Source organism: Lepisma saccharinum, chromosome 16 (assembly GCF_977018435.1).
Source record: "Lepisma saccharinum chromosome 16, izLepSacc3.1, whole genome shotgun sequence".
NCBI classification, from domain to species: domain Eukaryota; kingdom Metazoa; phylum Arthropoda; class Insecta; order Zygentoma; family Lepismatidae; genus Lepisma; species Lepisma saccharinum.
The window spans coordinates 22,739,603-22,753,662 of NC_139244.1; the positions used below are offsets into that span (position 1 = coordinate 22,739,603).

Consider the following 14,060-nt stretch of genomic DNA (forward strand, 5'->3'; position numbering starts at 1 on the left):
TGAAGAGCTTTTCTGTTGGTTGAACTTTCCTCTAAAAAAATCAATCAACCTGGTCACGACACACAGATGGGGGGCCTATTAATAGTTAATGGACTCGAGCGAGGTCAGTCGACAACTGGTTTAATGGCAACTGCTTCTATGATCAAAAGAAGCAAAACACACGTTTCTGGCGTGACGCAATCCTCTGTCGCTTTAGATCGACTGTTCCTGGCATTTATGGATTAATTCCTTGTACTCTATGGCACCTGATGAGCAATTAATTTCACAAAAGCGACAGGTGCAGTTACATTGTTTAAATATCGGTTAATTTGTTTGGTGTTCATGCGTGTGTGATTGTAAGAAGATCACATACGATGCAGACACGTATTTGGAATTATATTTTGAGAAGGGTCCCAACCAAGTGCCACACATATACTACTACTACTACTAGTAATAATAATAACATTTTATAATTAATATGTTAAAATGAATATGTATATATATTAATAATATTGTTATTAAAATCCGTCAATTAATCGTAATAACAATTATTAATATTATTACATGAACGGGTAAAATTATGATATAAGAATAGAGATATAACAGCATGTATTCATCGTTATCTACTTTAAGCCTAGTTAAGATCACTATCATTTATAACACCATTAAGCCTTGTTTCCATGATATGAAAAACTCAATATGCTGACCAAGGCAGAAATTTATTTTATTAAAAACATAAACTAAACGTAACGTTTCAACCTTCTAGCAAGGTCTTCTACAGACTCTGCACCAAGTACGAATGTAAGGTACAAAACAGGACGATATATATACAGAAGAATTACTCCCCTCCAGACTATTAGAAAGTTGTTCTGGAACATTCTAGCAGGTGGCTTTCCCTTGTCAACTGTACTTTCACCTGAAAAGCTAAACATTTTCTTTCATCTGGAATGTGGTTGGACTCTTTATCTCACGCTCTTTTTCCTTCATTCTTCTTCCTTCTTCTCTCCTCTCTATCTTGTCCTTTCCACTCTTTCTAACACCTTCTTCCATTCTTTGTTTATCTTCAGTCCCCCATTCCAGTTCACTGTGTCTTCTTCACCTTTCTTCTCTATTTCCTTGGCCTCCTTCCATTTTCTCACTAGTATTCTCTTCTCCCTTCCTGTCTGCTTAGCCTCATCCCACTCTATGTCATGTCCTGTTTCTCTCGTGTGTTTAAATATCGCATTTCTCTCTCTCTTAAGTCGTACATCATCCCTATGTCGTTTCAACCTGTCTCTCAGCCTCTTTTTCTTTCTCTTTTTTTGTGTATATATATCGTCCTGTTTTGTACCTTGTTACATTTGTACTTGGTGCAGAGTCTGAAGAAGACCAAAGCTGTATAATAATAATCTGAACCTTATCTTTATTTAAGCTCTGCAGAAATCAACAAGTATTTAATTTTGTACTTGGTAGGGTCTTTTGGGAAGGGTCCAGAGGGACCAGACCCCCCCTCTAAATATGGAATGGATACGAATTCAGAGGTCCTAGGTTCGAATCTGGGTAAGATATGAAGGTTTCGTTATCTTTGTTAGGGATGGTATCCATACCGCGACAAAGTTGTGAAATTCTACACGAGAACGAGATCAGCTCCTCGAGAAAATTCGTGCAATGACACGTTGCACGCGTTGTTTGCACTATGTATTTCGAGACTCAATATGAGACCGACACCAATGTAAATGTTTATAAATATAGATGAGATCGAGAATGAGACAGGCATTTACAATTCAAAACAAGACCTGCGAATTGTCGACTTGGTACCGTCCCTATTGTCCCTACTGTCGTTAAGTCAGCATTTATACTCATCCTCACGATTAAGCTACCGAGGCAGGAAAGGAAATAGTACCAATTGCATGTGATAAATTAGTGTACCCTGTGTTCGATGTACAGTCACGGACAGTTCTGAGTTGTAATGAATGCATTGACTTCCAATGGAATCGTTACAACCCAGCAGTGTCCGTGACGTACCATTTTGCATGCATTTACAGTGTCGTATTTGAAAAATTTCCCTGTGTGTATGTGTTTGTGTGTGTGACATTTCAGCACCTTCTATTGAACAATATCAATATTACATAAACTACATACCTCTTAAGTGCCAAACATTAGCAGAGAGGGGTGTAGATTGATTAAGGTGAATAAATAAATAAATATATAAATAAATAAGCTGGCAATTTTGTACTCCCCTTGCAACCATCATGCTTCTAATGAAAAACATAGCGCCTACAAATCTAATGATACTTCAGAGATACGTGGGCACATTGTATTCTGCACACATCAAATCTTGTACATTTTTTATGATTTCATCAAGACCTTTGTCATCATTCATGAGGTGAATGGGGAGATGACCTTCTGTTACATAATATCAAATATAACTTAGATGTGTGTACTGAAAAAAATAAAAATTGTACAACATTTGGACATGAAACAAAAATATATGTTGCTCTAAGACTCACAGCTCTGGTTTATATTATAATTATCTATTTTCTTTTATATCATATTATCAATGTACGCTATAATTATTTTTACCCTACATTTGCGTTATTCTCGTTATTCTCGAGAGTTTAAATAATAGAATGTTCAAAACATGCTCCAAATTAAAATCTATTAATGTAATCTGTTTCAGACATTAAAACGGAATGGGTTCTATTTATGTGGACTTGACTATAATTCACTTATTTCTTTTCAGTTTTTGAGCCCGGAGGAAAGGAGAATGAGCAAGAATACCGAAAAATACATGAGGAATATAAGAACCTGGTAAGCTATTCTGTTCCATATTAATTTTTGTATTTAGTAAAAAATGACACATTGAAAATACTAGTTGTTAAGTTTATAGGGCAGGGACGTCGTTAGGGAGGCCAAGGGGGCACGGGTCCCCGCAAACGTCTACGTGGCCCCGGCAAACTTGTTTGCATATTATACCGGAAATTTGAATTCGGTGATAAATAGTGCAAAATAGTTCTTCATTAAATTTTGCTTACAGTTTGAAAAACTGCTCTTGAATTGTTCTCCTGCATGACCCGCAAGGAAACCATTTCTTTGTGCCCTTCATTTCCCTGAATCTTCCGTCCAATACAAAAATAGATGCATTTGCAGAAGTTTTATGGCCCAGCCCGATCAGGGATGTATAGTGGAACCACAAGCAAAAAAACCTGCGCAGAAGCACATCGCGCCGGCGGGTGCGAGAAAGGGCAGGGGGGGAGCAACATTCGCGCTGGCTCACGTCAGCGTTGCCAGGCCTATTGATTTCTCGGGATAATTCCTTAATAAACTATTGCTATGGAACCTCCAACGGCCAGCTTAAAAACACGTTTCCTGCTCATCTTACTTGAACATGGAGGTGAGATGTGGAGTGGAACTCCACTCAGCTGTGAAAAGTGCTGTTTGAACTGTGAAATTATGTCAAACGCTACTCAATTGTGCTAGGACATTACTTTATTACTTTTACTACATTACTATTTTTAGATGGCTGTATTTTATCCCACCCTAAACTCTATTTCTATTTTAGTTATTTTACGTCGCTTTTGTGCCTCTACGGGTAAGTACGACAATAGCCTATGGATGAATGAAAAACTGATGAAATGGATAATGTGACACAAACACAGTGAAACGTTCTTGCCTTACGAGGTAGAAACAAGTTTGTAGGTGTGTGTGTGTATTTCTAGCAGATGGGGAGGATGGGTGGCACCCTAGCATAAGCGTTGCTATCTTGAATTATTGAGGAAGACACGCTGTCTAATTCACCAAATATATTTCACATACGTAATGCATTTTCTCATTATGGTGCAGGACGCGTGCCCACCCCTATCGATAACTGTACACCGAACACCAGGAGAAGGCAAATTGATTTGTTATTGTCAGCATTCGACTTGAAAGATTGTGGAAAATCGCCGACAACGAAAGGCGGCACGTTAGATTCATCTGTGAACACAACTTTCTACCATTTCCTGTCATAAAAATTCCTCGCGATAATAGAGGCATCGCAAACCCCTTGTGTCGGTGCTGAGAAAGGGCAAATTTGAGGGTGTTTTCCACGCACCCTCTAACCGGAAAATGCGGAAGAGATGAAAGATGTTGGTCGGTTCCCTCGGACGGTTTACTTTATTTTGTTTGAAACATGTCCACTCCTGAAATGGAGATCTTCAGTATATTTTCGCCAAATAGAGGGTGCTGGGTTTAGCACCATTGTTACAAAAATATCTGTGACGTTTACACCGTAAACAATGCGCGCCACTCCCATTGCCCCCCCCTCAGTGCACACGACTATGCCGCCCCTCCGCCCCCAAGAACGTCGTTCATCCGCTACTATTAGATCATCGGATTTTGTAGCAGATCTTCTGGTTTCCCAAGGAACAATCTCCAGAATTTTTCAAATCTGACCTGGCAACACTGCCCCGAACACCGATAACGGCAGGGAAGTTGCGCGAACGCTTTGGACGGAAGGTTTTTTTCCTTGTGGTCGAGCTATAGGAGACCTTTCGAAAATGCACTTTCTCTCCTTGGCTTCCAGCTAAGTGGTAACAGCTGTCCATATTCCCTTCAGAGATCCCAATCACTCCTTCGGAGGATCCTTGAAAACGTGGATTACGGATACGCCGCTAGAACTCTGTGGGTTAATTATTTTATGGTTCGGTAAGGACCATTGCTTTTGAAATAGCAAGAGACAACACTTTTGACAGCAACGAGTCAAGCCGCTCTAGAAGGTTCTTCCAGACTCATTCACAAGCCATGGGGGTTGGAGGTTTATTGTTTCCACTGAGGCAAAGTAATAAGCCCTTGTAATGTACCGACTTCCCATCGCTCCTCAGAAAGTTTCCACGCATTTTCTATGAAACCTCTCCCGCCTTTTACCCCATTCTGGACAATTGTTGACTGTAAGCTGTGAGGTATCGGTTTGGTGGTCCGATGGTAATTCGTGGTTATATAGTTTCTGTAAACGCGAGATGGTAGAATCACTTAGTATACGCGATATCGTTTTCGTACATTGCGAGTGAAAAGTCGAGTGTGAAGCTGCCACCTATGAAAACAATGGATCAGAATCGACCACATTCACCAACGCATTGAAGTCACTCCCGATAAAGTCGTGGACAATTTTACAAAGAAACATCGTCAATGGTTGCATTGCATCTCCTCTACTGGTAAGGCAAGTTCTGATAATATTGTTAATTGTGTGTGAAAGTAGTATTTTTCTACAGTATTTATCATCATTATTTTTCTACTATACATTATATTTTTCAATTTAGGTGAAATGTGTCACAAAATTTTGTGTTCTAAAAGAGCCTTTAACCACAACACAGGAGCCCGGGTTCAACTCTCAAGGTCAGAAATTTTCCGTCCATATCTCTGCATAAGTCGATCTGGGACAAATTCTCAGCCTTTTATAAATGGGGGAAATCGTTTAGGGTAAAAGTCGCTCAACAGTGATGCTAGTCATAATATATCCTAAGTGCCTCAGGGCACAGGGCTATGTACAACGGATAGATTTTCCCTTACCTTCGGAGAGTTGAGCTAGTTTTTGATGAGGCCAAACTAGAAAGTTTATTCGTGTGCGTCCAGTTTACAAGACTTACAAAGCAAATGATTGATTGAATGAGTTGGTGTTGTAAGTCCACTTTATGCACAGAAAGGCATGTACAGGTCCAGTGCCTCACTGTGCATAAGGTGGACTTAAAACACCAACTCAATCAATCAATCCTTACATAATGTAATCATTAGATGTAGAGAAGCAAATTACCTATCAAGCATTCTCTATTGTTATTTGTCTACTCGTGGGAGCGGAATCTAAACCTGCGTGTTGAACTCAACTCCTGCAACTTCAAGATGCATTTTCTAATTTTCTTTCTAATTTGAATATTTTATGTCGCTTTTCTTTCTTCTGGGGCAACTGCGGCGATGAGGATGAAAGATGACCTGAATAAATAGCGATAAGGTAACCATGCCTGACTAGGGTCCAAACCTGGTCCTCTGATTTTGTACCACGTTGTGCTAATTTGACGGGATGAGATTTCAGGTGGCTTACGCGTGGACAGCACGTTGAGTCCCTTTTGGTTTCGAGGCCAGAATTCGCTACCATATCGATCTCAAGTAACTCCCCAATTGTCCTCACGATATTGTGGCAGCACAGAAATGTTTGAGCTCCCACCATAGATCGAACTTGGGACCTCTAGCACGAAAGACGAGAGTGCAATGATTTGAGTGCGTGGGAGCTCTCCTATATTCAGTACCAACAAATCGTGAGTGCTGGACACGCAAAGACTATTTCTACGGAAGTATAGAATTTCTTATCAAACGGCATCACTCCTCAAATGCATAATGAGCTGCTGCAAGAGACTCGGGCCTCTCCTAAGCCTTTAGTGGCTAACACGGTCACCTTGGAAAAAGGGTTTCCAGGTTCGATTCTGGTTCCATTAATGTTATATTCCACGTAAGATGACTAACCACTCCGCCACAGAGATCCACAAAGATAATTCGATATTTCGTTGTTGCCCAGTTGCTGTGTTATTGCGTTTTGTGCAATGTGCCTCCACCGGGTATCGAACCCGGGACCTGTTGATTACAAGGCGACGACGTTGCCACTACGCCATCGGGGAAGCCGTCACTGAGCTACCGAGCCGGCCTGGGTTCGCCTGATTTTTGGCTGGCGCTGTTTTACCTGTGTAGAATCGTCTCTGCAGTGAATTGGCATCTCTACGCTGGGAGGAACCAGGCAACGTCGAAGTCTACAGTGTTTTAAAGGCCAAAGGCAACAGATCCCGTTGCTGTAGCACTTGCAGAGACGATTCCACACAGGTAAAATAGCGCCAGCGAAAAATCAAGCGAAGCCAGGCCGGCTCGGTAGCTCAGTGGTGTGGTAGACCAATGGCACGGAATGCCAGAGAGCAGGGTTAGAGTCCTGGTCGAGCTTGTATTTCTCGCAGAATAATCTACGTAGTACATCTCCTGTGTGTGCCTAATTTAATGAATTAGATGACTAGCTTGAACTTCATTGTGACCACTTTTCGTTTTTCCGCGATTATCATGCCCCTCTTTTATATCTATACCTGGCAACTGATGCAACATCCAAGAATATCCTGTATTTTTTAATATTTTTTAGACAAATTTACAAATATATGGACTAATGACACATTTCGCTTTGCCGCTCAAGTCTGATATAACAGAAAAAAATACATGGATATCTTAAGACATTCTAGAATTTCGTATGTTACTCTAGACGCTTATTAAGTTACGAGTTCATTCTGCATTTAGAGTCCCAAATAATGGTCATGGATTTTCCGAGTTTATATTCGTCTCAAATGTTCTTGTAAAACTGGGTCAAATTTTGCAATAATTTCTACAAAACAAAAAGGAAAGAAATGTAGTGTTACTCTCACCTACACCAAGGTTCCAGTACCGGGTACCTGCAGAAAAAAAAGCACTGTGTGTGTGTGGGGGGGGGGGGGTTTGTACAGACACACACATATACATATATATGTATGTATGTGTGTGAGGTGTACCCCCAAACTTACCAACCTAGCTAGGTACCTGCATCTTACTGCAATGTGGGAGACCCAGGTTTGATTCCTGGAGTGGGTGCTTTTGGTTTGGAATTTTTTTGAACATGTCTCTGCATAAGGCGGCTCTGGGGTTCACAAAGTCTCTGGGCAACCCTGGAGATAAAGGCGGAAAGACCATGGTGCTGATAACATCATGTCCAAATGGCTGAGAACGTAATGGAATCGTGCAACTTTACCTTACCTTTCCACTTTCATGAAATTTCGGTTTGAAATGAAGGTAGTTATTTCCTTCAACCTGTCAACGATACAGCTAATGAAAAAGGTTAGAGATTAGAATGTGTTCCTTCTTTTAAATATAATATTTAAGGAAAAATATTTACAATATATGATCCTCATCTCATTTGATGTATCGTGTTGTTATTCAGTTTCATTTACATGAAATTTTCCATAAAAATTACATTTTTTTTTCAGACACACATTTTGAAGAATTTGCTGTCTTTGGTTTGTATTTCCTACTGAAAATTTCTACTGTTTACAGTAGACAAAATCTACTGTTATCTGTTGTACTCTACTGTGTTCTCTGAAATCCAGTGACGTGCACTGAGGAGTAGCTGGTCTAGCAGAGATAGATCAATCTATCTCACATCTCGAATTATATTCAAATCACATTCTTTATTGCCTTATTAAAGCCACCACAGCTCATACGCAACACTTTCTTTTCCACGCGCTTCTCGTCCATCGGGTTCTCCGCGGGCAAAGCTGGCTGGATACCCTAGCTCGCTCTTCTTCCGCCAGACCAGTTTCCAGGTAGAAACGGTCGGCCCAAGGAAAAGGAAGATTTCTACCTCTACCTCCCTTGGCCCCTCGCCGACCCGCTGCAATGGTTGAAAGCCCAGGCTTTCAGGTCCCCCAGTCTATCTCCTATAGGACAGGGGATTCGTTTCCCTTCGATTCCTTTGTAAATCCTATAAAGAACTCAGGGTAAAATTTTCTACAATACTTAGGTTCTCTGTATTTACACAACCTTTTACACGTTGTACAATATGGGCGTATGTATAATATGGGATGTAGTTTTATTATTTATGAAATGGGAACGTGTTATGTGCAGACAATAATGTTATGCTTTCTTTTTTTTTCTTTTTCAAATATGGAATATATAATGATTAAATTACAAATATGTGCTCAGGCTCTCGCTGACTCTCGTTTTAGTAGTGTTTCATTTAAATATACTACTCTTGGTCTCTAACAGTCATAAATACGGATGTATTTATTTGGGCAGGAGAACACGTGTTCATATTGTTGTTGGTTTGGTTTATTTTACTTCGCTTTTCTGCCACATTTGGTTATCGCGAAAATGAGGATTGAGTGATAATATAATGAAATTGGTTAAGGGACCTCATATGAACAATCCAGGCCAGGATTCGAACCCGTGATGAGTGCGCATTCTTGTCCTATGTGTTGCAGTGAATAATGAAATAATTTGGAATGAAAAATGTATCTCAGAACTCAAAAAGTCAAATGAATATCATTGAAGAAACTACAAAAAAGTGTTGTGTTTTGTTACCTGTCACCAAATCAACCAAGCGTGGGGGAGTGGTTATCACAGCACGCTACGACACCAGGAGTTCCGGGTTCGAACCCCGACCCGGGCATGGGCGTTCCCTGTGCTCGTCCCTTCATCAATTTCATCGTATCATCTTCGCAATTAACCAAATGTGACAAAAAAGCGACGCTAAGTAACAAAAATGAAATCAAATCATTGATTGATTGCTCAATTTGGTTTATTTTACTTCGCTTTTCCGCCACCTTTGGTACGACAAAATTGATGAAGGGACACACACAAATAACGCAAATGGCCAATCCGAGATTCGAACACAGGATCTCTGGCTTAGAGTCAAATCAAATAGTTTTTTATTTTCGAATGTGGGTGGGGGTTACGTGTACTTTTTTATAGTACTCATTCATAATTTTGCAATCTTTTCCTGTTATTGACATTCTTCTTTTTTGTAGGAATACTGGCCCTAAAGGGAGGAGGGGTGTGACCCCCCCCCTTGAGCACGTCACTGACTGCTACCCCAAGTGTCGACGTCACCGCACGTCACTGCTGAAATCTACTGAAATTCATTGGTTTCCTAGTGAAATAATGAATACATAAAACTAAAGACAGGTTATAATGCACACTGAACATAGGTTACTTGAGTCAGTAGCGTACGCAGGATTTCATCAAGGGGGGGTTATTTTGAAAACTTTCTATAAATTCACATTACCATTGTTTTATTATACTTTAATTAATAATACTTATAATTAATTAATTAGTTTAATTACTACTAATAATACTACTAATGCAGCTGCTGTTACTACTTATATCACTACTATTATTAAGTAGAAGCGATCTACATAAACATATTTATGAAAGCAATATAACAAAATTACATTTTTTTGTTTCTTTGTTACGAAATAATTGTCTAGTCAACAGTTATTTGTATATGATAGGTGAGACATTTCAAGTGTGAAGAAAATCCATAAAAACAAGCAAATATATTAAATTTATTGAATAATCAAAATATGAAACTCATTCAAGGAGCCGCGGTGGTCTAGTCTGACAACCTCATGGGAGATCCAGGTTCAATTCCCGGAATTGGTTGGAATTTATCTAACCTTGTCTCCGCACCCAGCCTCAAAGCAATGGGTACCTGAGAGCAATCCTGGGGATAAAGGCTGCAGGAGCATGGTGCTGATCACATCACCTGCAAAGTGACTGAGATCGAGAATGTGTGGGGCCCATCACACCACTACGTGTGCCTTCATGGCACGGTGCTATATGCACGGGGAAATTTACATTCATGGAACTCACCCAGGATGATGGTGAAGCGCGAGAATACGTGTTGCTAAATTTCACTGAGTCTATGTTTTTGTTCAAAAGTAAGTTTATAGATATTCCAACACATTTATCACTTCTTGGTGATTCACAAAGCACTTCTTCAACATTATTTAACGATGTGGATGTAGACTCAGCATCACTTGAGAGTTCACAAGGGGATGTGAAATCAGTACCGGGAAGAACGTTTGCAATAACGTTGGCACACTGCGACGAAGCAAGGAATTTTCACAATTCTCGCGAGAGTTGCTGCGTGACTTTTTGCAAAAAAAAAAAATTGCAAAATTGAACTTTACGGCCGCTTAGATTGTGTTTGGAATGTTATGTTTTTCTCCATGCTGCATGGGAATAATAATTCAAATTATTAATATTAGTAGTAGTAGACTATTGTTATTATTATTATTACTGTCGCAGATCTTTGACTATAATAAATTAGCCATTTTTAATTTTTTCTACAGCCTTTTCCATAATATTTCGAAAGCTCAAGGGGGGGTTTAAACCCGGTAACCCCCCCTTGCGTACGCCACTGACTTGAGTGATATTTCTGTTCATGTCTTTTTGAAAAAAGAATAACTTGATTTTAATATGTTGTGTATTAGTAAGTATTTAAGTACACTAGTGGAAGCCATGACTGCAACAAATTGCTGTCAGATATAAAATGTGTATGAAATGAAATGGATTCTAATGAAAATGAAAAATGAAATCCACTAACTCCATCTATATTTTCCTTTCTAGGTTGATTTCATGCTTGGTAGCTACATGGAAGATATTGGAATCACACCGGACCAATTTGAACAAGCTTGTAACAAGACATCTGGGGAAATAGAGTCTCAGTTTCATCAGGTTAATTATCTTTTTTGTTTTAACTTACTTGCACTTTGATATATCTAATTTCTGTATGCTTTTGTGTATTTATTCGTCTTTATTGTATTCACATACATGCATTTTGCCTAATAAGATCCCTTGAAAATCCACAAAATTTAATAATGGAAATAAGTAGCAATCTGCATCCATAAATGAAAGGACTGTCTATTCTGGTGAATTTGAGTGTTTATGTCCACTTTATGCACACATAGGCTAATTGGGACTGGACTTATGTTTAAAGTGGGATCTGAAACCACTACATGCCTTCACTGGGCATCAAACCTGAGACCTCTTGATTACAAGGCGATGATGTTACCACTATGCCATTCGGGAGGTGCTCCTTTCGGTGACATGTCATTATGGACAAGAAGGTAACCAACCACTGATAATGAGGCACATATTCCACCATAGTACACGTAATTAAAGAAACCTCTCTAGGAAAAGTTTGTAAGCAGCATGTTTCATATCATTATTGTTGGTATAATGCTGTGTAGACAGCACCATCTGGGAAACTGGGAAGATGTGCTGGGTGTCAGAACAGGACTGTAAAAGGAGGTTGGAGGGGGAAGGGGTTGAACTGCCATGTAAGGTCTCCTCATGTTATCAGGAAGGAGACCACCAGCCAGTTTTCCACAGTACCATGGGATTCACATTTCCATCTTCAAGTAAGTCCAGTAACAGAACTCTTTGTTGTCCTAGAACACGATCAGCAGGATCTTGCGGGCAACTGGGGCAATCGTTTTGATTTTGAAACTGGAGTGCCTCAGGGTACAATTGTAGATCAAGCTTATCTCGAATCTCAATGCAAAACAAGCTGATTGCCATCCTGTTCATAATGCAGACAATAATGCTGAGCCACAATTATTTGACCTAGGGGGATTTCTGATTCCCAATGCAGAGTCATTTTCATCCACAGTAATATTGCAATGATCCATGGCACCCACACATTGAAGGCTCACATCTGTTGCAGTTGCACTTTCGTAAAACTGCTGGATTCCGGTGAATGGAATTTGCCATTGGACAATGCAAACTAACTGACTATGATGAAACTCAAGAACAAAAAAACATCTTAGAGCCAAGGCCCGCTGTTTTGTGAAACCTACCTCCTAGCAGCTCAATATATAAATACAGGATACTGTCTATTATGAAAGCAAACTTTGAGAGTGCCTCCGTCAATTGGTGCAATTAAAAATGCCAAATGTTTCATAACCTGTTCAGGAAGAAAAAATGAAACTCAGACAATCATTATGAATAACCCTGTATAACATTCTCAAATTTCGGAGCCGGACCCTGTGCGAGTGGTTAGCACATCGCGCTGTGATGCCAAGGGTCCCGGGTTCGAATCCCACCTGGGCTTGGTTGTTTGTGAATGTCCATTAATCAATTTCATCACTCATCCCCATCTTCGCAAATTAGCCAAGAGGCACAAAACGCGAAGTAAAATAAACTAAATCAATCAATCAAATTTGGGACTATGGCCTACTTCTGAGATCGATATTGTAACCTAAAAATAGTAAGTACCAAACTATTTATCTCGTCCATACCTTTCTTTTGATATATTACATGACTACATTTGGGTGACTTTGTGATTTGACCTTTTTGGGCAACAATATGACCTTGAAATGACCTTTAAGGTCAACATTTTTAGTGGCATCCAACCTAGTATTTCTGCCCGACCTATGACTGATTGATTTAGCATGGATGCTAATCATTAACCTTCCATGCAGATAAAAGTCACAATTTTGATAAATTGTTTCAATATCATGGCCAAACCATAATCCTCAATGGGGCACTTATGGATTTCAGTATTACACTTGGCAGGTACTCATTAGTACTACTTGACCTCTCATTCACAACTGCCTGCCATGATGTATTAGCATAGGTACATTTTCCACGGACATTTCCCCCTGTACATGAACAGCATACATTTTGAACACCAAATGTCATGCAATGAAGGCAGCCAACTGCATAAATCATCTTCAAAAATATGGAAACAGCAAAACATATCTTTGGACTACTCATCAAAAGAATATTAGGGATGGGCCAATATGAAAATTTGGCCGATACCGATAAAGTACCGATATAAAATTTACCGATACCGATAACCGATATTCTACCGATCCGATATAAAATTAGAAATGGTCCTTGAAGAACCTGAAAGGTTCACTGACCTCTTTAATAAATGTGTGTTTCAAGGTGACTGCAGTGCAAGAGAAATTGCATATGTAGACATTTACTTTTTTAGAAAGTAGGGCATGTATATTATCCATAAAAATTACAACAAAATGGCAGAATTTTGCACTAAATTATCAGAAAATAATCGATATATCGGATCGGTAAAATAATCGGTAATTTTACCGATAAACCGATACACCGATATGCCTATATCGGCCGATACCGATAGAGTACCGATTAATCGGTCCCATCCCTAAAGAATATAATCCATCACATAGTTAGTATCATTTATAAAACTATAATACTATTCTTTATCATAAAAATACATTGTCTCTCTGTACATTGATTTGAAGTTACTATATGTGACCCCTCTACCAATTTATATATTTTAATAAGTTAAATATTCTCATTTTCTTTTATATATACTTGCTTATCTATATTCTTCAAAACAATATTAAAGTAGTTCAAGTTTGCCTATATGGCAGAGTGGTAGTACAGTGCACTATGACACCAGGGGTCCCACGTTTGAATCCTGGCCTCCGCAAGAGTGTTCTTTGTGAATGTCCCTTCATCATATCATCACTCATCCTCAACATTGCAATTAGCCAAAAGTGGCAGAAAAGTGATGCTAAATAAAA

The 14,060-nt window shown here is 39.4% G+C and overlaps 1 protein-coding gene across 3 annotated transcripts in view; it reads left to right on the forward strand.

The window, feature by feature from the left end:
- LOC146000336 (cilia- and flagella-associated protein 36) overlaps positions 1-14,060 on the forward strand; it is a 43,813-nt gene that overhangs the window by 12,451 nt on the left and 17,302 nt on the right. For 2 of the 3 annotated variants that reach the window (XM_083137859.1, XM_083137858.1), the window contains exons 2-4: positions 1,432-1,518; positions 2,702-2,769; positions 11,119-11,226. In XM_083137859.1, the coding sequence (XP_082993985.1) occupies positions 1,432-1,518; positions 2,702-2,769; positions 11,119-11,226 (263 nt within the window). The remainder of the gene's footprint in view (positions 1-1,431; positions 1,519-2,701; positions 2,770-11,118; positions 11,227-14,060) is intronic. The other variant, XM_083137860.1, reaches the window with a different exon arrangement.